The sequence below is a fragment of the Glandiceps talaboti genome, chromosome 22, assembly GCF_964340395.1.
Source record: "Glandiceps talaboti chromosome 22, keGlaTala1.1, whole genome shotgun sequence".
NCBI lineage: Eukaryota > Metazoa > Hemichordata > Enteropneusta > Spengelidae > Glandiceps > Glandiceps talaboti.
This window is the reverse complement of record NC_135570.1, coordinates 18,174,531-18,200,692: the sequence shown is the minus strand read 5'-3', so window position 1 is coordinate 18,200,692 and position 26,162 is coordinate 18,174,531. Positions and strand designations below refer to the sequence as shown.

The 26,162-nt window shown below is 42.3% G+C and overlaps 1 protein-coding gene across 1 annotated transcript in view; it reads right to left on the bottom strand.

The window, feature by feature from the left end:
• LOC144451992 (5-phosphohydroxy-L-lysine phospho-lyase-like) overlaps positions 1–26,162 on the bottom strand; it is a 191,722-nt gene that overhangs the window by 113,452 nt on the left and 52,108 nt on the right. The window contains exon 3 of the mRNA XM_078142954.1: positions 7,840–7,999. Coding sequence (XP_077999080.1) covers positions 7,840–7,999 — 160 coding nt within the window. The remainder of the gene's footprint in view (positions 1–7,839; positions 8,000–26,162) is intronic.

Sequence of the window (26,162 nt, the reverse complement as noted above, 5' to 3'; positions counted from 1 at the left end):
TCATTCTCAGCCAACAGGGTTCGACACTGGAGTAAAAAAGTCACTATCCCACAGGACTAGTAAAATTGATAACGTAGTAGTCCTGCAAAAAATTTGGTGGTCCTATCTTTAAGTGCTTTCGCTAAGGCTCTTCATCTCTCTTAGTTCTTACTTCTAATTCACTTTTCCAAACCCCATATTTATTTCAAACCCTGTGTTGTAATTGAACTGTCTATTTCTTTGTAGTTGTTTGTGCATCATCAACTCCTTACTGTAATTTTATTCTCTTTTTTATGTTTTGGAGCTTCTTCTCTTTTTTTGTTGCTTTCTGTGAGTAGTTTGTCTTAATTGGGGGGGGGGGGGGTAATAAGATGTTATGTGGTTTTATTTCTAGCTTAAAGGTGATTCAAAATGCTCACATTCACTATTGCTATTTTGCTAGACGACATGTTTTTGAAATGTATACTGGTTTTAAAACTTTAAAAAAGAGTCTGCAAACACCTTAAAATGACCATTTTTCAGTCAGTTCCCTTCGGATTTACTTCGAGAGTTTTCGGGTATTTCCGGTCCCACCTAGACCACGGGATTTTATGACGTCATAGAGAGACATCGTTAGCACATAGCCTATGACGAGCGTAGTCAACAGGTGAATAAAACTCAACAGCATTGTGAAAAAATAAATTGTCGGTGGTTGTAATAGACATCAGTAAACAAAAACTACAGTCTCCATGTCTTATTAACCAACATTTACTGATATTTACTCACACTTTCTGACTAATTGTCAGTGTCTGTGGGTATAAATGCTAAAATATTATGTCCCCATATTATGGAAAAATAAATCAAAACGGCTAGACTAGATATACATAAACACTTGTAATGTCGCATGTTTCACACTCAGTGACTTTTATTTATCTCATGTTTTATTATTTGCGGATAAGAAGCATCACAATACCATCAACACACAAGACACATCGACGGCATATTTTAGCCTACTATACTTGTACTCGCTGATGTCGCCTTTTGAACGGCGCATTTAGTAACAAAGTAAACATATTTCATCTCGAATAGATATACTAGCTATTAGAATACCCATATTATCAGCAATAAAAATTGTAAAGAATTACGAAATTTCGAAAGTTTCGTGTTGTCATTTATATGACTTTAGCAACTCGTCTGGAAGAAAACTTGTATGGTTTCCCTTGTTGCGATATCACTTCATACAACAAGCCTATTTAATGTTCAATAGAAGAATGTTGTAACGAATCATGGTATTCGAAGTATACAGTTTAGGAAACCAACAAATCATATATCGCGATGTGTTCATGATATCATATTTGATTGGACAATATTGACGTCGGCAATCAAGGTCGTGAACCCAGCACATGGTTATCGGGAAAGTCTGCAATTACTAGATATTAGACACGTTCGCTTCGGTCCAATTTCTCAGTGTTTGGTTTGACGTTAGAGACATTATTTCTGTACGACTTTTGCAATATATCTAATTAATAAATATGGATTATTTCAACACGTGGATAAATTCAACCCGAATGTGCTCTCCGAGTCCATACATACATACACTACTTCAGCTTTAATCGGCGGAACTCTCGGAACTATCCTACGTATATATACTGCTGCGACCACGGTGACTGCCCGCGAAACAAAACTTGACAACACTACCCACCTACCGATAATCAAATATATAATAATCACATGTACACCGTGATAAAAACACGCAATAATTCGAGTCCCCAACACGTCGATGAGCCCTACGTCTGTTCAGTCCGACTGCGAATTTCAGAGGTTTTACATGGGTCTCACACTCGGACTAGAGTATCGCGCCCTAGACAGCCCTGGCAGAAAATAATAGGCTAAATAGATGCAAACTTGGGTTCACAAGCCAAACATGTGACAATACAAGACCACAACGAAAACTGTGAAACATTTACAGGTCACTCTCATTTTATATATGGACAACAAAATTAGGTCGGCCACAGTTCCATTTACATGCAAGGCTCGGAGCGTGATTCCATATGCTTGGAGCAAATCGAATCAATTAGTGTACTATGGGACCAACAAATATATTGTGGTACTGCATGTCCTGATACGCCTTCTTGAAGTTTCCCATGGGTACGGTATTCTAATACCTAGTATATTTATTCGAGATGAAATAAAAGGGACGCGAGTACGAGTACGTATAGTAGGCTAAAATATGCCGTCCTTGAGATGCCGTCGACCCGGCTTCGACGCGTTACGACGCTTCTAAGCAAATGATAAAAAATCAGATAAATAAAAGTCATTGAATGTGAAACACCCGACATTACAAGTGTTTATGTATATCTAGTCTAGCCGTTTTAATTTATTTTTCCATAATATGGGGACATAATATTTTAGCATTTATACCCACAGACACTGACAATTAGTCAGGAAATGTGAGTAAATATTGGTAAATGTTGGTTAATAAGACATGTAGACTGTAGTTTTTGTTTACTGATGTCTATTACAACCACCGACAATGTATTTTTTCACAATGCTGTTGAGTTTTATTCACCTGTTGACTACGCTCGTCATAGGCTACGTGCTAACGATGTCTTTCTATGATGTCATCAAAATCCCGTGGTCTAGGTGGGACCGGAAATACCCGAAAACTCTCAAAGTAAATCCGAAGGGAACTGACTGAAAAATGGTCATTTTAAGGTGTTTGCAGACTCTTTTTTAAAGTTTTAAAACCAGTATACATTTCACAAACATGTCGTCTAGCAAAATAGCAATAGTGAATGTGAGCATTTTGAATCACCTTTAAATACTACATAACATTTCTGGTACACATTGATCTAACTATTGCATTTTTAAAAGACAAAAAATTACCTTCCCATAGAGCAAGTCTTTATAGTGTTGTCCTTAGTGCATATTAGAATGTATTTACAACATAAAAATAAATAAATTTGAAGGTTACCAGCAGTTACAGCAAAATTTTGTTACTAATTACATGTACAAGTCACTTCGTCTATTTTCGTGTCTATGTACTTCCGGGTTGACATAAACCTTAAACGTGATACAGTCGGCCCTATAATTACTAAGAAATGACAAAACCGTTCGCAAAATAAAGTTCAGGATTTTAATTTTTCAAACTGAATATCAATATCCACTACACATTCAATAACTGGTTTCGCGTATTTAGAAATGTGCCCCAAAACATGAACACGGAACACGGAACACGGAATCGTGTCAATGTTACTAAGTTAGCAGTTTCATTGTAGGCTGTAAGTTGTACCGGTAAAAAAAACGATCATCACATCATGTAGGAAGTACAAAAACATAGAACACGTTGTTTTCTTGCTGAATAAACTCACTGAAATAACAACACAGTCAAATTGCATCTTCGATTTTGACAGCCACCATTGTTATGATTGAGCTTCACTTAGTTCCGTTGAACGTGGCCGGGCCCGGGCGAATGCTGACATCCAATTTGTACAGCGTTTTTACAAAGGGAGCTCGTCAATAACCTACCGAATAATTAACTCAGAAACGTAGTTTAAATACTAACTGATCTAAAAATTACTGTTTAGAAAGACTACGCATCCGTACATAAATGCGAAATCATGCGACAAAGATTTCAACTTTACTAATTTACTTGTTACAGTGTAGAGGCCAGCCTTACCCTTATTATACACATATCATCGTACAACTAATTTTATTGGCTATAATATTAGCTACATTTGAAAGGTCTCACTTGATTGGCTCACCCTTCGCTATTCCCGTTTTCAAGAGACACCCCGCCAGAATAAAGTGCCACGTAGTACAGCAATGGCGCGAGATCGCCTGTTGGGCGACTTTCCCACCGGGTGTGCTTTTCGAAAACTACACAACACATGCTTTTATGACACGGAATCATAGAAAATCTACCCCGTTTCCAAACTAATCGTAATTTTATCGCGAATAGAAAACCGGAGTTGGTCAAAATAGCAAATTAAAAATCAAATGAATTTTACTATGACCGTGAATTCATCATATAGCCGGTGGTTTGAATTCTGAGCTCCCTAATATACCTATCGAAAAGTCACTATCCCGTCGGACTACCTGCAATGGGCATTTTAGTAACCTTTACTGGTCCTTACAGAAAGTTACTAGACTCATGGGATAGTGGACCAGCGTGTATGTCGAACCCTTGCCATACGTTACAGCATAGACCCTCCTGGTTACAGTGGTAACACTCGTTCATGTTCGATTACCTTTCATAAAGAAAACACAACGAAATGGTTGAAGTGATCTTTTTTTAATTTCTTTTCATCACAACAACAAAATCTGCATGATCAAAAGTGTTGTAAACTAAACCAGAAAGAATTATCGGGCTGGCTAAACTTCCAGATGAACTGGAGTAAGGTCCAAGTCCAAGTAAGCCCCGATAGTACGTGAGAAAATCGTCTCAAACTAGCGATACAACTTTCAAAATATAACTTGACATGTCTTCATTTGTTAGAGTTATACAATTTAAGACGGATTTTCACTCGAAAACAACAATTCTGTGAATAATGACACTGAACGCAGCGATTTCTCGGACGATGTTACCACTGCACTGTAACGTATGGCTGACAACGACTTGCTTCTGGGTTAGTCCCTCGTGCATCCGGGTACTTGGGATTGTCGTGCATTACCACGTCGGCAATTTTGACGCTGTAATTTTGCCACCAATATTGATCGTACAAAAACAAAACTCCATAAATGAACCACAAAGTACTTTCCCTTTCAAAATGTGGTAATTTTAGAAAGAGTATTATCGTTTTATTGACGACTGACTCTGTCAAAAATCGTTCCATACACTTCAGTTCAGGAATGCAAGACTTCAATCTGATTAAAATCCGATGTGGTGAAAGCGGCTAGATGTCCTTATTTACCTCTATTCATCGTGTTGTGACGTTTGTTTTGTTCGGAGTGATCGCCGCCTTCCCGAAGGGAACATGCACACCAAATATCGAAGTATTCTGGCTGTTACTTTCAGAGATAACAAGCGACCTATCGGTCAGAATAGCTCCGCTGTTTGTTTTTTTAATTTAATTTTTTATTTTGGTGACATGTAGAAGTGGTTCAGGTCTTCAGCTCTTCACTATGCAGTTTTGTTTTAGCGATGCAATAAAGTGGTTAGTGGTTTCATATGATGTCTCACTATAAAACACATTCTACACAGAAGTTGGTAATGTATTGTACTTTTATACCATAGTCACCATTTTATAACAAAAATCTACTGTTGTGAAAAATTGCACAAAATCTCAGAAAAAAATGACTGGGAAATGCACACAAGAAAAACAAAAAAAGAGGATTTTGAGGTTGGCTATAAATAATTCCAGTGTCTTACAGCTGTAACCCTGGAAAATTTTAATGATGAATGAAATAAACTAGGGATCTAAAATAATTTTGAGGCAATTTGAATTTCAATTTTCTAACAAATTTACAAAGTCAACAACATTCAACTTGTACTAGTTGTGGTAGATATATATAGGGAAGAAATGTATTAATCGCCATCTTAGTTTCCGTACGGCGACAATCTCAAGTACCCGGAAGAGAGTCATTCTCAGCCATACGTTACAGTGGTAACACTCGTTCATGTTCGATTACCTTTCACAAAGAAAACACAACGAAATGGTTGAAGTGATCTTTTTTTTTATTTCTTTTCATCACAACAACAAAATCTGCATGATCAAAAGTGTTGTAAACTAAACCAGAAAGAATTATCGGACTGGCTTAACTTCCCGATGAACTGGAGTAAGGTCCTACTACTTCCAAGTAAGCCTCGATAGTACATTTGTACTATAGTACGTGAGAAAATCGTCTCAAACTAGCGATACAACTGTCAAAATATGACTTGACATGTCTTCATTTGTTAGAGTTATACAATTCAAGACGGGTTTTCACTCGAAAACAACAATTCTGTGAATAATGACACTCTGAACGCAGCGATTTCTCGGACGATGTTACCACTGTAACGTATGGCTGACAACGACTTGCTTCCGGGTTAGTCCCTCGTGCATACGGGTGGATTGTCGGCGATTAATACATACATCGTCTGATATTTTAATTCACAGTGTTTCTTGTGACCGGTGCCTGTCAGCAGACTCTGCCATTTTTTTTCATCATTCCATTGTATTTAAACCTTGTACTTGACATTTCGCAATATTTTTAATTCTCAACAAAATACCTCAACATGCCTCACTTCGCTCGTACTCAAAGCACCCCGCACGGTATGATCACTGATGACATGATGAGAGAGAACCTTTTCGGATTTACATGTAAAACGGGGAAAGATACGCAAAACATAATGCAAAGTCTGAAGCCAAATTAAAGTTGTAATTATTTTAATTATTTTTACTTGCCAAATATTTGCATTTTGGAAAGGCAAGACACGTTCATGTCATTTAACTTTACATGTCAACTGTCGGCCATAACTTCAACCGCATGCCTGGCATGCCTTCCTTGCGCAAGTTGTCTTAATTCTGGTTCACTGTCATTCCAAATTGCACGACAATATAGAATTAATCACAAGTTACATGTTATCTGAAAACATCACACTTTTATAGTTGGTCTGAAGTGTGATTTTAGTGAGTACCAAGAACGTCCTGTGTTGATACTCAAGATACTTGCTGTGGAAAATCGCTCGGTCAAATGAGGTCACCTTCAGCTTCTGGTCGAATCAGGATAGAGTATGCAAATGAGGATGTTGCGGACTGGCTGATTATGTAGAAAGGGTGCAGAATCGGATTTGAAGTTTACAACCCTGTTTCGAACAAACGCTTGTCATTTGGGCGCCCAATGCGTAGAATTATGACTATAGCACATATTACATTGCTTGTTTGACGTCAATAGTGTCTTTTGAAAAGTGGCAGTTTACTTAAAGTCTCGTCGACTGATTTCCAATATGGCGTCGGTCATAATGCTTATTAACATATTCATTTTTTTTTCAAATTACAAAAAAAAATCATAAAAAATAAAAATGAGGATGTGCTGACTTGAAATTAACAAATCTGAGTAAGCTACCCCCTGCGCATCAACACGCCAGATATCAAAGCAATCTAACAAGAGGTTTTCAAGGAGTTGATGAAAATGACATTTTATGAAAAAAAAATCATAAAAAATTGAAAATGGCACAGACCAACTTGGCATGAACAAATCTGAATAGCCTCCCCCTAGGGAACATACACACCAAATATCGAAGAATTCTGACTGTCACTTTCAGAGCAGATGATGAAAATATAAAAGTTTGACGGACACCTATGATTCACTCTACTCTCTATACTCTATACAACCTATACCTAAAGCTACGCTTTCAGCTTTCGCTGACAGCGGAGCTAATAAAAGTGGGCCAAGTAATGAACCCTGGGGTACACAAATGTAACCTGCCCCTGCTCCTCAAAATCATTATCAACCACTACACGTTGTGATTAATTTCCCAGAAAATTAGCATTAATTATGCAAGCTACTCCCACCAAAAACTAATCAGTTACAGCCTGAAAATGCAACATAGTAAATTGGAGAACATTTGCTTCAGTACTTTATGAGATATCAGTGGAACAAAATTTCTGCACAGACACACAGACAGACAGACAGACAGACAGACAGAAAGAAAGACAGACAAACAAACAGACACAGACACAGATACAGACAGCCAGACAGACAAACAGGCACAGACAGACAGCCAGACCAACAATCAGACAGTGCCACATATCAGCTCCCATACGGGAGCTAAAATCTTAATATACATATCCTGTATTGACAAAGAAACAAACACAAAGTCAAAGTCAAAGTCAAAGTCAAACAAATATTAAATGAATAATGATAAATAACAAAGTCAAATAAATAAAATATACAAACCCTGTATTGACGAAAAAACAAACACAAAGTTTTTCTGGTAGTGTTGCTGTGAGCTTCTTGGCATATATAATTTGTTTTTCATGAACATAGCCAAAGTTGGCATTCAGTAAAGCCATCTGATCCTGACCTGCTTTAACCACTTTTGGATGACAATGTCCAACTGTAACAGAGAGAAAGAGAAAACATTTATCAAGTTTCTATCATTGTTAAAGTAACACATACTTTGGGATGACAAAGTCCAAATGTTCAAGAAACATGATTAGATATAAAAAAAAAAAAATTAAGAATCCTGAAATTATTTCCTAAAATTATTTACAAGCAATGACATGTGTTTACCATAATATTTATAACAGTTAAAAAGTGATTTGTAAATAAACTTGGTAAACACTAACATCTCCAGTCTGTGCATGTGTACACTGTAATGTGAAGCATCACCAGTTTACATGTAGTACCAGTCTGAGAGTAAAACATCACCAGTTTGGTTGCAATGTACTTGTCATTACCCAGATTACTACCACTACATGTAGTACCAGTCTGAGAGTAAAACATCACCAGTTTGGTTGCAATGTACTTGTTATTACCCAGATTACTACCACTACATGTAGTACCAGTCTTAGAGTAAAACATCACCAGTTTGATTGCTATATACATGTACTTATGTTTACCCAGATTACCACCTGTACATGTAGTACCAGTCTGGGAGTAAAACATCACCAGTTTGATTGCAATGTACTTGTCATTACCCAGATTACTACCAGTACATGTAGTACCAGTCTGGGAGTAAAACATCACCAGTTTGATTGCAATGTACTTGTCATTACCCAGATTACTACCAGTACCAGTCTGAGAGTAAAACATCACCAGTTTGATTGCAATGTACTTGTCATTACTCAGATTACTACCACAACATGTAGTACCAGTCTTAGAGTAAAACATCACCAGTTTGATTGCTATATACATGTACATATGTTTACCCAGATTACCACCTGTACATGTAGTACCAGTCTGGGAGTAAAACATCACCAGTTTGATTGCAATGTACTTGTCATTACCCAGATTACCACCTGTACATGTAGTACCAGTCTGGGAGTAAAACATCACCAGTTTGATTGCAATGTACTTGTCATTACCCAGATTACTACCAGTACCAGTCTGAGAGTAAAACATCACCAGTTTGATTGCAATGTACTTGTCATTACTCAGATTACTACCACTACATGTAGTACCAGTCTTAGAGTAAAACATCACCAGTTTGATTGCTATATACATGTACTTATGTTTACCCAGATTACCACCTGTACATGTAGTACCAGTCTGGGAGTAAAACATCACCAGTTTGATTGCAATGTACTTGTCATTACCCAGATTACTACCAGTACCAGTCTGAGAGTAAAACATCACCAGTTTGATTGCTATATACATGTACTTATGTTTACCCAGACTACCACCTGTACATGTAGTAGTTACCAAAGCAAACTTTTTAAACATTATTTTTTGTTTTATTAGAAAATTAATGAATGTGTTACAAGTGGACTTTAATAGTCTACTGTACATGTGTATGTTGTTTATTTTGAATTAGAAAAATAGTGCCAATGGCGTTATAGCACAACTGTACAGTTTTTAAATATGTTTTCCTATATGCTGAATAGTTTGCTGAATTATTATCCATACATTCATTTGTCTATTCATCCCTGTTATCTTTGCAATATATGTGATCACTTGACTGTTGCTATGGGCATGGTCTTGTTGCTAGGCACATTTGCATACATTTTTTGAATGTGTCTGTTATCTTTGCAAAATATGTGATAATTTGGCTGTTGCTATGGGCGTGGTCATGTTGCTAGCCATATTTGCATACATTTTTTTTGAATGTTTATTCATTTGTCTATCAATTCCTATTGTCATCTTTGCAATATACATGATTATTTGGTTGTTGCTATGGGCATGGTCTTGTTGCTAGGCAAATAACATACATTTTTTGAATGTTTTTCGAATTGTCTATCCATCCCCATGCTTATCTTTGTGAAATACACCACTGATTGGCTGTTGCTATGGGTGTGGCCTTGTTATTCGGCAAATTTACATATTTTTGGAATGTTCATTCGATTATCTATTAATCCCTGTTATCTTTGCAATATATCTGATCATTTGACTGTTGCTATGGGCGTGGTCTTGTTGCTAGGCATATTTGCATACATTTTTTGAATGCTTATTCTTTTGTCTATCAATTCCTGTTATCTTTGTAATATATGAGATGACTTGGCTGTTGGTATGGGCGTGGTCTTGTTGCTAGGCACATTTGCAAACATATTTTGAATGCTTAGACACCCCTAAGAATGTTCCCACCAAATCCAAATTTCAGACCGATCTGCCCAATAGTTTTTGAGTAAGCTTTTTACCAAAAATTACATTTTCGACCCAAATCACACACCTAAGTAGTAAGATCATTTTGATTTGAACAATTTCCCAACTACACACCCAAGGTAATACACCCATCAAATATCATGGCAATTGGTACATGCAGGATATTTAACCTGCCAAACACAGTATGATCATGGAGGTGTTGATATACGGTACATGTAACTCTATTTTTCTTTCCCCATAAAATGTGTGACTTCTTATTCTTTGTAGAAACTGTTGTTTTTTTGAATGCCTAAGGATTGTGCATTTATATGAACCTGTTTTAATCATAGTGTCTAAGATTTAATTCAGCTGTGCTAAAAACAGGCCTAGGTTGCCAAGCAACCTTAAACAGCTGTTAATCTTTACACCAATGACACTGACATTTGAAGTAGCCCATAAACGATTTAATGATTTCATTGCATCAATAAAACAAGAATTTTCCATTTCCAGGCTGAAGTCAAAGCATTTTGTAATACAACAAATCACATTTTGAAACGTAAAATGCACATTTCTGATGCAATCATTTTCATTTGAACAATTTCCCAACTAGACACCCAAGGTAATGGACCCACCAAATATCATGGCGATTGATTCAGCAGTTTTTGACTTTAAGTTGTTTACACACACACACAGAGAGAGAGAGAGAGAGAGAGAGAGAGAGAGAGAGAGAGAGAGAGAGAGAGAGAGAGAGAGAGAGAGAGAGAGAGAGAGAGAGAGAGAGAGATGGGTGCCTATAGCACTATTGAACCTCTGTTCAGTTGTGCTAAAAACTGATGATTCTAACTTTTACCATGCTTTTGCATATACAATGTAATGTGAACATCAATGTAGGAAATACTAAATTCAGTGATATAGTGAGTTGGTGGTCTGCTAATAAGCGCAGGATTGGTCAAGAAAAAAAAAATATCTTTTTTATTTCTTCTCATCAAAAGTCTTTCCAGAGGTGTGGGACAATTCAAATCAACACTAAAATATAAACAAGGTAGATCATGTTACACATTTAGGAATTGAAACAGTCACTTAAGTTGGAAGTACCAAATGTCTGAGCTAAGATAAATCCACAAATTGGTTTTATTGCTAAACTTCACCATTTTCTTCAAAAGCACATCTTGGTTTTGCTGTACAACTCACTCATTCTTCCCCAAATCTCACATTGGTATGGGGCAGCACCTACCCAATGCTTTACTACCTGTTACTGTTGAGGTATTGGCCCACAGCTTTACTACCTGTTAATGTCTAGAGGTGTGGGGCAGCACTTCCCCAATGCTTTACTACCTGTTAATGTCTAGAGGTGTGGGGCAGCACCTACCCAATGCTTTACTACCTGTTTCTGTCTAGGAGTGTGGGACCACAGCTTTATTACCTGTTAAGTTAATGTCTAGAGGTGTGGGACAGCACCTACCCAATGCTTTACTACCTGTTACTGTTGAGGTATTGGCCCACACCTTTACTACCTGTTACTGTCTAGAGGTATTGGCCCACAGCTTTACTACCTGTTACTGTCTAGAGGTGTGGGGCAGCACTAACCCAACGCTTTACTACCTGTTACTGTATAGAGGTATTGGCCCACAGCTTTACTACTTGTTACTGTCTAGAGGTGTGGGGCAGCACCCACCCAATGCTTTGCTACCTGTTACTGTCTAGAGGTGTGGGACAGCACTTACCCAACGCTTTACTGCCTGTTAATGTCTAGAGGTGTGGGGCAGCACCTACCCAATGCTTTATTACCTGTTACTGTCGAGGTATTGGCCCACAGCTTTACTACATGTTACTGTCTAGAGGTGTGGGGCAGCACTTACTCAACGCTTTACTGCCTGTTAATATCTAGAGGTATGGGGCAGCACCTACCCAATGCTTTACTACCTGTTACTGTATAGAGGTATTGGCCAACAGCTTTACTACCTGTTACTGTCTAGAGGCATGGGGCAGCACTTACCCAACGCATTACTGCCTGTCAATGTCTAGAGGTATAGGGCAGCACTTACCCAATGCTTTACTACCTGTTACTGTCTAGAGGTGTGGGGCAGCACCTACCCAATGCTTTACTACCTGTTACTGTATAGAGGTATTGGCCCACAGCTTTACTCCATGTTACTGTCTAGAGGTGTGGGGCAGCACTTACCCAATGCTTTACTACCTGTTAATGTCTAGAGGTGTGGGGCAGCACTTACCCAATGCTTTACTACCCGTTACTCTCTAGAGGTGTGGGGCAGCACTTACCCAATGCTTTACTGCCTGTTACTGTCTAGAGGTGTAGGGCAGCACTTACCCAATGGTTTACTACCTTTTACTGTCTAGAGGTATTGGCCCGCAGCTTTAATACCTGTTAATGTCTAGAGGTGCGGGGCAGCACCTACCCAATGCTTTACTACCTGTGTCTGTCTAGAAGTGTGGGACCACAGCGTTATTACCTGTTACGTTAATGTCTAGAGGTGCGGGGCAGCACCTACCCAATGCATTACTGCCTGTTACTGTCTAGAAGTGTGGGACCACAGCTTTATTACCTGTTAAGTTAATGTCTAGAGGTGTGGGACAGCACCTACCCAAAGCTTTACTACCTGTTACTGTCGAGGTATTGGCCCACACCTTTACTACATGTTACTGTCTAGAGGTGTGGGGCAGCACTTACCCAACGCTTTACTGCCTGTTAATGTCTAGAGGTGTGGGGCAGCACCTACTCAATGCTTTACTACCTGTTACTGTATAGAGGTATTGGCCAACAGCTTTACTACCTGTTACTGTCTAGAGGCGTGGGGCAGCACTTACCCAACGCATTACTGCCTGTCAATGTCTAGAGGTGTAGGGTAGCACTTACCCAACGCTTTACTACCTGTTACTGTCTAGAGGTGTGGGGCAGCACCTACCCAATGCTTTACTACCTGTTACTGTATAGAGGTATTGGCCCACAGCTTTACTCCATGTTACTGTCTAGAGGTGTGGGGCAGCACTTACCCAATGCTTTACTATCTGTTAATGTCTAGAGGTGTGGGGCAGCACTTACCCAATGCTTTACTGCCTGTTACTGTCTAGAGGTGTGGGGCAGCACTTACCCAATGCTTTACTGCCTGTTACAGTCTAGAGGTGTGGGGCAGCACTTACCCAATGCTTTACTATCTGTTAATGTCTAGAGGTGTGGGGCAGCACTTACCCAATGCTTTACTGCCTGTTACTGTCTAGAGGTGTGGGGCAGCACTTACCCAACGCTTTACTGCCTGTTACTGTCTAGAGGTGTGGGGCAGCACTTACCCAACGCTTTACTGCCTGTTACTGTCTAGAGGTGTGGGGCAGCACTTACCCAACGCTTTACTGCCTGTTACTATCTAGAGGTGTGGGGCAGCACTTACCCAACGCTTTACTGCCTGTTACTGTCTAGAGGTGTGGGGCAGCACTTACCCAATGCTTTACTGCCTGTTACTCTCTAGAGGTGTGGGGCAGCACTTACCCAATGCTTTACTGCCTGTTACTGTCTAGAGGTGTGGGGCAGCACTTACCCAATGCTTTACTACCTGTTACTGTCTAGAGGTGTAGGGCAGCACTTACCCAATGGTTTACTACCTTTTACTGTCTAGAGGTATTGGCCCACAGCTTTACTACCTGTTAATGTCTAGAGGTGTGGGGCAGCACCTACCCAATGCTTTACTACCTGTTTCTGTCTAGAAGTGTGGGACCACAGCGTTATTACCTGTTAAGTTAATGTCTAGAGGTGTGGGGCAGCACCTACCCAATGCATTACTGCCTGTTACTGTCTAGAAGTGTGGGACCACGGCTTTATTACCTGTTAAGTTAATGTCTAGAGGTGTGGGACAGCACCTACCCAATGCTTTACTACCTGTTACTGTCGAGGTATTGGCCCACACCTTTACTACCTGTTACTGTCTAGAGGTGTGGGGCAGCACTTACCCAACGCTTTACTACCTGTCACTGTATAGAGGTATTGGCCAACAGCTTTACTACCTGTTACTGTCTAGAGGCGTGGGGCAGCACTTACCCAACGCATTACTGCCTGTCAATGTCTAGAGGTGTGGGGCAGCACCTACCCAATGCTTTACTACCTGTTACTGTATAGAGGTATTGGCCCACAGCTTTACTCCATGTTACTGTCTAGAGGTGTGGGGCAGCACTTACCCAATGCTTTACTATCTGTTAATGTCTAGAGGTGTGGGGCAGCACTTACCCAATGCTTTACTGCCTGTTACTGTCTAGAGGTGTGGGGCAGCACTTACCCAATGCTTTACTGCCTGTTACGGTCTAGAGGTGTGGGGCAGCACTTACCCAATGCTTTACTATCTGTTAATGTCTAGAGGTGTGGGGCAGCACTTACCCAATGCTTTACTGCCTGTTACTGTCTAGAGGTGTGGGGCAGCACTTACCCAACGCTTTACTGCCTGTTACTGTCTAGAGGTGTGGGGCAGCACTTACCCAACGCTTTACTGCCTGTTACTGTCTAGAGGTGTGGGGCAGCACTTACCCAACGCTTTACTACCTGTTACTGTCTAGAGGTGTGGGGCAGCACCTACCCAATGCTTTACTACCTGTTACTGTATAGAGGTATTGGCCCACAGCTTTACTCCATGTTACTGTCTAGAGGTGTGGGGCAGCACTTACCCAATGCTTTACTATCTGTTAATGTCTAGAGGTGTGGGGCAGCACTTACCCAATGCTTTACTGCCTGTTACTGTCTAGAGGTGTGGGGCAGCACTTACCCAATGCTTTACTGCCTGTTACAGTCTAGAGGTGTGGGGCAGCACTTACCCAATGCTTTACTATCTGTTAATGTCTAGAGGTGTGGGGCAGCACTTACCCAATGCTTTACTGCCTGTTACTGTCTAGAGGTGTGGGGCAGCACTTACCCAACGCTTTACTGCCTGTTACTGTCTAGAGGTGTGGGGCAGCACTTACCCAACGCTTTACTGCCTGTTACTGTCTAGAGGTGTGGGGCAGCACTTACCCAACGCTTTACTGCCTGTTACTATCTAGAGGTGTGGGGCAGCACTTACCCAACGCTTTACTGCCTGTTACTGTCTAGAGGTGTGGGGCAGCACTTACCCAATGCTTTACTGCCTGTTACTCTCTAGAGGTGTGGGGCAGCACTTACCCAATGCTTTACTGCCTGTTACTGTCTAGAGGTGTGGGGCAGCACTTACCCAATGCTTTACTACCTGTTACTGTCTAGAGGTGTAGGGCAGCACTTACCCAATGGTTTACTACCTTTTACTGTCTAGAGGTATTGGCCCACAGCTTTACTACCTGTTAATGTCTAGAGGTGTGGGGCAGCACCTACCCAATGCTTTACTACCTGTTTCTGTCTAGAAGTGTGGGACCACAGCGTTATTACCTGTTAAGTTAATGTCTAGAGGTGTGGGGCAGCACCTACCCAATGCATTACTGCCTGTTACTGTCTAGAAGTGTGGGACCACAGCTTTATTACCTGTTAAGTTAATGTCTAGAGGTGTGGGACAGCACCTACCCAATGCTTTACTACCTGTTACTGTCGAGGTATTGGCCCACACCTTTACTACCTGTTACTGTCTAGAGGTGTGGGGCAGCACTTACCCAACGCTTTACTACCTGTTACTGTATAGAGGTATTGGCCCACAGCTTTACTCCATGTTACTGTCTAGAGGTGTGGGGCAGCACTTACCCAATGCTTTACTATCTGTTAATGTCTAGAGGTGTGGGGCAGCACTTACCCAATGCTTTACTGCCTGTTACTGTCTAGAGGTGTGGGGCAGCACTTACCCAATGCTTTACTGCCTGTTACGGTCTAGAGGTGTGGGGCAGCACTTACCCAATGCTTTACTATCTGTTAATGTCTAGAGGTGTGGGGCAGCACTTACCCAATGCTTTACTGCCTGTTACTGTCTAGAGGTGTGGGGCAGCACTTACCCAACGCTTTACTGCCTGTTACTGTCTAGAGGTGTGGGGCAGCACTTACCCAACGCTTTACTGCCTGTTACTGTCTAGAGGTGTGGGGCAGCACTTACCCAACGCTTTACTGCCTGTTACTGTCTAGAGGTGTGGGGCAGCACTTACCCAATGCTTTACTGCCTGTTACTGTCTAGAGGTGTGGGGCAGCACTTACCCAATGCTTTACTACCTGTTACTGTCTAGAGGTGTGGGACAGCACCTACCCAATGCTTTACTACCTGTTACTGTCGAGGTATTGGCCCACACCTTTACTACCTGTTACTGTCTAGAGGTGTGGGGCAGCACTTACCCAACGCTTTACTACCTGTCAATGTCTAGAGGTGTAGGGTAGCACTTACCCAACGCTTTACTACCTGTTACTGTCTAGAGGTGTGGGGCAGCACCTACCCAATGCTTTACTACCTGTTACTGTATAGAGGTATTGGCCCACAGCTTTACTCCATGTTACTGTCTAGAGGTGTGGGGCAGCACTTACCCAATGCTTTACTATCTGTTAATGTCTAGAGGTGTGGGGCAGCACTTACCCAATGCTTTACTGCCTGTTACTGTCTAGAGGTGTGGGGCAGCACTTACCCAATGCTTTACTGCCTGTTACGGTCTAGAGGTGTGGGGCAGCACTTACCCAATGCTTTACTATCTGTTAATGTCTAGAGGTGTGGGGCAGCACTTACCCAATGCTTTACTGCCTGTTACTGTCTAGAGGTGTGGGGCAGCACTTACCCAACGCTTTACTGCCTGTTACTGTCTAGAGGTGTGGGGCAGCACTTACCCAATGCTTTACTGCCTGTTACGGTCTAGAGGTGTGGGGCAGCACTTACCCAATGCTTTACTATCTGTTAATGTCTAGAGGTGTGGGGCAGCACTTACCCAATGCTTTACTGCCTGTTACTGTCTAGAGGTGTGGGGCAGCACTTACCCAACGCTTTACTGCCTGTTACTGTCTAGAGGTGTGGGGCAGCACTTACCCAACGCTTTGCTGCCTGTTACTGTCTAGAGGTGTGGGGCAGCACTTACCCAACGCTTTACTGCCTGTTACTGTCTAGAGGTGTGGGGCAGCACTTACCCAACGCTTTACTGCCTGTTACTGTCTAGAGGTGTGGGGCAGCACTTACCCAATGCTTTACTGCCTGTTACTCTCTAGAGGTGTGGGGCAGCACTTACCCAATGCTTTACTGCCTGTTACTGTCTAGAGGTGTGGGGCAGCACTTACCCAATGCTTTACTACCTGTTACTGTCTAGAGGTGTGGGACAGCACCTACCCAATGCTTTACTACCTGTTACTGTCGAGGTATTGGCCCACACCTTTACTACCTGTTACTGTCTAGAGGTGTGGGGCAGCACTTACCCAACGCTTTACTACCTGTCACTGTATAGAGGTATTGGCCAACAGCTTTACTACCTGTTACTGTCTAGAGGCGTGGGGCAGCACTTACCCAACGCATTACTGCCTGTCAATGTCTAGAGGTGTAGGGTAGCACTTACCCAACGCTTTACTACCTGTTACTGTCTAGAGGTGTGGGGCAGCACCTACCCAATGCTTTACTACCTGTTACTGTATAGAGGTATTGGCCCACAGCTTTACTCCATGTTACTGTCTAGAGGTGTGGGGCAGCACTTACCCAATGCTTTACTATCTGTTAATGTCTAGAGGTGTGGGGCAGCACTTACCCAATGCTTTACTGCCTGTTACTGTCTAGAGGTGTGGGGCAGCACTTACCCAATGCTTTACTGCCTGTTACGGTCTAGAGGTGTGGGGCAGCACTTACCCAATGCTTTACTATCTGTTAATGTCTAGAGGTGTGGGGCAGCACTTACCCAATGCTTTACTGCCTGTTACGGTCTAGAGGTGTGGGGCAGCACTTACCCAATGCTTTACTATCTGTTAATGTCTAGAGGTGTGGGGCAGCACTTACCCAATGCTTTACTGCCTGTTACTGTCTAGAGGTGTGGGGCAGCACTTACCCAACGCTTTACTGCCTGTTACTGTCTAGAGGTGTGGGGCAGCACTTACCCAATGCTTTACTGCCTGTTACGGTCTAGAGGTGTGGGGCAGCACTTACCCAATGCTTTACTATCTGTTAATGTCTAGAGGTGTGGGGCAGCACTTACCCAATGCTTTACTGCCTGTTACTGTCTAGAGGTGTGGGGCAGCACTTACCCAACGCTTTACTGCCTGTTACTGTCTAGAGGTGTGGGGCAGCACTTACCCAACGCTTTGCTGCCTGTTACTGTCTAGAGGTGTGGGGCAGCACTTACCCAACGCTTTACTGCCTGTTACTGTCTAGAGGTGTGGGGCAGCACTTACCCAACGCTTTACTGCCTGTTACTGTCTAGAGGTGTGGGGCAGCACTTACCCAATGCTTTACTGCCTGTTACTCTCTAGAGGTGTGGGGCAGCACTTACCCAATGCTTTACTGCCTGTTACTGTCTAGAGGTGTGGGGCAGCACTTACCCAATGCTTTACTACCTGTTACTGTCTAGAGGTGTGGGACAGCACCTACCCAATGCTTTACTACCTGTTACTGTCGAGGTATTGGCCCACACCTTTACTACCTGTTACTGTCTAGAGGTGTGGGGCAGCACTTACCCAACGCTTTACTACCTGTCACTGTATAGAGGTATTGGCCAACAGCTTTACTACCTGTTACTGTCTAGAGGCGTGGGGCAGCACTTACCCAACGCATTACTGCCTGTCAATGTCTAGAGGTGTAGGGTAGCACTTACCCAACGCTTTACTACCTGTTACTGTCTAGAGGTGTGGGGCAGCACCTACCCAATGCTTTACTACCTGTTACTGTATAGAGGTATTGGCCCACAGCTTTACTCCATGTTACTGTCTAGAGGTGTGGGGCAGCACTTACCCAATGCTTTACTATCTGTTAATGTCTAGAGGTGTGGGGCAGCACTTACCCAATGCTTTACTGCCTGTTACTGTCTAGAGGTGTGGGGCAGCACTTACCCAATGCTTTACTGCCTGTTACGGTCTAGAGGTGTGGGGCAGCACTTACCCAATGCTTTACTATCTGTTAATGTCTAGAGGTGTGGGGCAGCACTTACCCAATGCTTTACTGCCTGTTACTGTCTAGAGGTGTGGGGCAGCACTTACCCAACGCTTTACTGCCTGTTACTGTCTAGAGGTGTGGGGCAGCACTTACCCAACGCTTTACTGCCTGTTACTGTCTAGAGGTGTGGGGCAGCACTTACCCAACGCTTTACTGCCTGTTACTGTCTAGAGGTGTGGGGCAGCACTTACCCAACGCTTTACTGCCTGTTACTGTCTAGAGGTGTGGGGCAGCACTTACCCAATGCTTTACTGCCTGTTACTCTCTAGAGGTGTGGGGCAGCACTTACCCAATGCTTTACTGCCTGTTACTGTCTAGAGGTGTGGGGCAGCACTTACCCAATGCTTTACTACCTGTTACTGTCTAGAGGTGTAGGGCAGCACTTACCCAATGGTTTACTACCTTTTACTGTCTAGAGGTATTGGCCCACAGCTTTACTACCTGTTAATGTCTAGAGGTGTGGGGCAGCACCTACCCAATGCTTTACTACCTGTTTCTGTCTAGAAGTGTGGGACCACAGCGTTATTACCTGTTAAGTTAATGTCTAGAGGTGTGGGGCAGCACCTACCCAATGCATTACTGCCTGTTACTGTCTAGAAGTGTGGGACCACAGCTTTACTACCTGTTACTGTCTAGAGGTGTGGGGCAGCACTTACCCAACGCTTTACTACCTGTCACTGTATAGAGGTATTGGCCAACAGCTTTATTACCTGTTACTGTCTAGAGGCGTGGGGCAGCACTTACCCAACGCATTACTGCCTGTCAATGTCTAGAGGTGTAGGGTAGCACTTACCCAACGCTTTACTACCTGTTACTGTCTAGAGGTGTGGGGCAGCACCTACCCAATGCTTTACTACCTGTTACTGTATAGAGGTATTGGCCCACAGCTTTACTCCATGTTACTGTCTAGAGGTGTGGGGCAGCACTTACCCAATGCTTTACTATCTGTTAATGTCTAGAGGTGTGGGGCAGCACTTACCCAATGCTTTACTGCCTGTTACTGTCTAGAGGTGTGGGGCAGCACTTACCCAATGCTTTACTGCCTGTTACTGTCTAGAGGTGTGGGGCAGCACTTACCCAACGCTTTACTGCCTGTTACTGTCTAGAGGTGTGGGGCAGCACTTACCCAACGCTTTACTGCCTGTTACTGTCTAGAGGTGTGGGGCAGCACTTACCCAACGCTTTACTGCCTGTTACTGTCTAGAGGTGTGGGGCAGCACTTACCCAATGCTTTACTGCCTGTTACTCTCTAGAGGTGTGGGGCAGCACTTACCCAATGCTTTACTGCCTGTTACTGTCTAGAGGTGTGGGGCAGCACTTACCCAATGCTTTACTACCTGTTACTGTCTAGAGGTGTAGGGCAGCACTTACCCAATGGTTTACTACCTTTTACTGTCTAGAGGTATTGGCCCACAGCTTTACTACCTGTTAATGTCTAGAGGTGTGGGGCAGCACCTACCCAATGCTTTACTACCTGTTTCTGTCTGGAAGTGTGGGACCACAGCGTTATTACCTGTTAAGTTAATGTCTAGAGGTGTGGGGCATCACCTACCCAATGCATTACTGCCTGTTACTGTCTAGAAGTGTGGGACCACAGCTTTATTACCTGTTAAGTTAATGTCTACAGGTGTGGGACAGCACCTACCCAATGCTTTACTACCTGTTACTGTCGAGGTATTGTCCCACACCTTTACTACCTGTTACTGTCTAGAGGTGTGGGGCAGCACTTACCCAACGCTTTACTACCTGTTACTGTATAGAGGTATTGGCCAACAGCTTTACTACTTGTTACTGTCTAGAGGTGTGGGGCAGCACTTACCCAACGCGTCACTGCCTGTTAATGTCTAGAGGTGTGGGGCAGCACTTACCCAACGCTTTACTACCTGTTACTGTATAGAGGTATTGGCCCACAGCTTTACTACTTGTTACTGTCTAGAGGTGTGGGGCAGCACTTACCCAATGCGTCACTGCCTGTTAATGTCTAGAGGTGTGGGGCAGCACCTACCCAATGCTTTACTACCTGTTACTGTATAGAGGTATTGGCCCACAGCTTTACTACATGTTACTGTCTAGAGGTGTGGGGCAGCACTTACCCAACGCTTTACTGACTGTTAATGTCTAGAGGTGTGGGGCAGCACCTACCCAATGCTTTACTACCTGTTACTGTATAGAGGTATTGGCCCACAGCTTTACTACCTGTTACTGTCTAGAAGTGTGGGACCACAGCTTTATTACCTGTTAAGTTAATGTCTAGAGGTGTGGGGCAGCACCTACCCAACGCTTTACTGCCTGTTAATGTCTAGAGGTGTGGGGCAGCACCTGCCCAATGCTTTACTACCTGTTACTGTCGAGGTATTGGCCCACAGCTTTACTACATGTTACTGTCTAGAGGTGTGGGGCAGCACCTACCCAATGCTTTACTACCTGTTACTGTATAGAGGTATTGGCCAACAGCTTTACTACCTGTTACTGTCTAGAGGCGTGGGGCAGCACTTACCCAACGCTTTACTGCCTGTTAATATCTAGAGGTGTGGGGCAGCACTTACCCAATGCTTTACTACATGTTACTGTCTAGAGGTGTGGGGCAGCACCTACCCAATGCTTTACTACCTGTTACTGTATAGAGGTATTGGCCAACAGCTTTACTACCTGTTACTGTCTAGAGGCGTGGGGCAGCACTTACCCAACGCTTTACTGCCTGTTAATGTCTAGAGGTGTGGGGCAGCACTTACCCAATGCTTTACTGCCTGTTACTGTCTAGAGGTGTGGGGCAGCACTTACCCAATGCTTTACTGCCTGTTACTGTATAGAGGTGTGGGGCAGCACTTACCCAATGCTTTACTGCCTGTTACTGTCTAGAGGTGTGGGGCAGCACTTGCCCAACGCTTTACTGCCTGTTACTGTCTAGAGGTGTGGGGCAGCACTTACCCAATGCTTTACTGCCTGTTACGGTATAGAGGTGTGGGGCAGCACTTACCCAATGCTTTACTGCCTGTTACTGTCTAGAGGTGTGGGGCAGCACTTGCCCAACGCTTTACTGCCTGTTACTGTCTAGAGGTGTGGGGCAGCACTTACCCAATGCTTTACTGCCTGTTACTGTCTAGAGGTGTGGGGCAGCACTTACCCAATGCTTTACTGCCTGTTACTGTCTAGAGGTGTGGGGCAGCACTTACCCAATGCTTTACTACCATGCTAACAATAGGTGTTCATTTGCTGAATAACTATCCAGTTGCCTATCCAACCATGTTGCTATCATTACAATAAATGCTATCATTTGGCTGTTGCTATGGGCGGGGTCATGTTGTTAGATATATTTGCATATATTTGTGTATGTTTTTGTTCACTTCTGTATGAATTCCTGATATTGTCTTTGCAATATACTAGATCATTTGGCTGTTGCTTTGGGCGTGGTCTTGTTGTTAGGCAAATTTACATACATTTTTTGAATATTTATTCAATTGTCTATTAAACCCCGTTGTTATCTTTGTGAAATACACCACCGTTTGGCTGTTGCTATTGGCGTGGTCATGTTACTAGGGTATTTGCATACATTTTTTGAATGTTTATTCATTTGTCTTTCTATTCCTGTTGTTATCTTTGCAATATACATGATTATTTGGCTGTTGTTATGGGCGTGGTCTTGTTGCTATGCAAATTTACATACATTTTTTGAATGTTTATTCCTGTTGTTATCTTTGTGAAATACACCACCGTTTGGTTGTTGCTAAAGGGCGTGGTCATGGTCGCTAGGGCCAATTTTGTCAAAATGTTTTGAAGCAAATCTGCAGAATAACAGTTTCAGAAACATCTCGCCAAGTTTCAGACTCATTGACCAAGTACTTTTTGAGATATAAGTTTTTGACCAAAAATGAACATTCTTACACCTAATTTGCATATCACTCATGGAATCATTGTATGCTTAATATATCTTCGTCCATACATCTCTAGATGCATTCCCATTAAATTTCAACCCAATCTGCTCAGTCGTTTTAGAATTATAGATTTTTAACCAAAAAGACACATTTTTAGTCCTAATTTGCATATCACTGATGGAATCATCAAGTCATGAACAAATCTTACTTTACACCCCCTTAAGAATCTTACTACCAAATTTCGCACCAATCTGCCCAGTAGTTTCTGAGTTTAAGTTTTTTGACCAAAATTCACATTTTTTGACCCAAATCACACACCTGTGATGTGATCATTTTGATTTGAACAATTTCCCAACTAGCCACCCAAGGTAATGGACCCACCAAATACCATGGCAATCGGTTCAGCAGTTTTTGACTTTAAGTTGTTTACACACACACACACACACACACACACACACACACACACACACACACAGACAGACGCTGGGTGATCCCTATAGCACTAATGAACCTCAGTTCAGTTGTGCTAAAAAACAAATTTAAGAGTGCTCTACGAAGGTACATGTATGTTGTTAACTCACCATAGACATTCGGTCTCATTCAACATCATCATCAGTCGTCTGAGGTTTAGCCTTCACCTTTTCCCTAGATTCTAACTCTCTCCCCGCCACTATTATTCTTTTCATCATATGTTATTGCCTTTTGTGACATTATTCATGACCTCGAGAACACAGAAAAGTCTATTTGAGTGTGGGTTTAAAGCTGACGTGAAGGAAAAAAAACATGTCATTGGAAGAGGCAAAACCATCGGAGTCGAAAGCCATGAAGACCACCACTACATGCAGAAAATGTGACCCGCCCACCCATTCCAGGATGGTGATATTCTAGTCTAGGATGATCATAATAGAAAATAATGACGTTATTATAGGTATTTATTACAAAAAAAATATGGGTCACTGTTTCAAGGTTTCCGTAGTTGAACCTATCTGAAACAGTGACTCCTAACAGTATTTTTTGACTATCGTAAATACCTATACTCATAACGTCATTATTTTGTATTATGATTGTCCTAGACTAGAATATCACCATCCTGGAATGGAAAATTAGTTCACAAGTGACTGTGTGGTTAAAGTTACGAAAAGAAACAGTGAGTGCAGGAGGAATGGATCACCGAATTTCCTTGGTCGAAGCATTACAATAAACTAGTATAAATGTTACCATCATTGCATCAATGCATGATTGGTCCTTATTTCTATTTTCTAATGCATTGACATGGATCACTAATTTTTATGTAGACTTGGCTGGCTAGTTTGGGCTAATCATTTTAGTGTATGATTAGCCAGAAAGGCTAGCAGCTGGAATTAGGGAACACTGTATAGGTACTGATGAGAAATCACTGTAAGGATATCAATTGCTACAAGCATAACATTGTTCATAGCATCAAGGTATTTTGAACATGACATCATATTCAACTTGGGTAATGTTGTTCATAGGATCAAGGTATTTTGAACATGATATCATGCTCACCATGTGCAACATTGTTCACAGCATCACGGTATTTTGAACATTACATCATACTCACCATGTGCAACATTGTTCAAAGCATCATGGGTTGAAAAATGTTTCATTTTGGTTATTTACGACCAGTACTATTTGTGAGTGACCTTCTAGTAGGCCTACATCATCTTATGCTAATTTGTAGACAGACCTTTTGCGCATGCTCTTATCACTTGAAATTTATCTGTCGTTTTAAGTTAGATGTTAGAAAGTGGCTGTCTGAAAGTTTTTATTGATTTTGACTGGATATGTCCCGGAGGTGCTGTTCTAATTGCGGGAAACCAAACAGTGGACACCAGGGCCCAAGTGGACGGTTGTGTCCAGTGAAGATGTTTGCCAAGGAGCATAGAACAGATGCTTTATTCACTGCAGATTCTAGCGACGCTGAACATGAGAAAACCAGCGAGGTAACGAGCGAGGCAACTGTGGACTTAAGAAACAGATGAACAATCTTACAGAACAGGTAGCGAAGCTCACGGAACACGTTTTGGGAAAAGACAGAGTAAACGAAGACAACTCAATTCAACTTGGGCAGGCACATCGCACTACACTTTCGGATCTGCGTAAAGGTCACACCTTACAACGATCTGTAGCAAAATTGCTCAGGGCGGGAAATGAAAAAGACTCTACAGAAGCGTCAGATATTTCAAGTGGGGAGACGGACTCAAGTTCATCAGACAATTTCAGCGGTAGCTCGCAACATCGTTGTCAAGAAAACAAGTCGGACAATAGAAGAATTCGCAGGTCTCGTAGACTGAGACGAGCTTCTTTGGCAGTCAAATCCCAACATACACAAGGTAAGCGTATTACGAAAGTCAATGGACAGAGTTCGTAATATGTCCCGTGGCCACATGAATTCGTTATTGACTCAAACCCAGGACAATTGAACGAATTAAACTATAGTGACCTTTCATTACCTCAGCTAGTGATTGGAGAAATTGAAATAACAAAGGAAGCTAATTTACCGCGAAGTGAAGTAGAGCACAGACTCGGACACTTGCAAGATTTAATGTCAGACGCGCTCTTGTATCCATGGGAACGCGTCAGGAAATTTCATGAAATAGTATTGAGGGGTATGGAACGAAGGCAACTACAATGGGGAGACAGTTTTGAGCACATTCATGCAAAATTCGTTCGCAATTCTCCCAACACCGGACTGAAAAGAGAATGCAGAGCCAGATACTGTTCTGCATTTCAATCGAATAAGTGTACGCATACAAAAGACCACGTGGTTGACGGGAAGATTGAGGAGCACATTTGTTGGGCTTGCTTACGTTTTAGACAGCAGGAAAAACGACACGCGACCTCGGACTGTCCGTTCAATGACAAGGGTTACAGAGATCAACAAGCAGAAAGAACAGGCTTAAGACAAGCGACCTATCGGTCAGAATAGCTCCGCTGTTTTTGTTTGTTTGGTTTTTTTTGTTTTTTTTGTATTTTGGTGACATGTAGAAGTGGTTCAGTTCTTCACTATGGAGTTTTGTTTTAGCGATGTAATAAA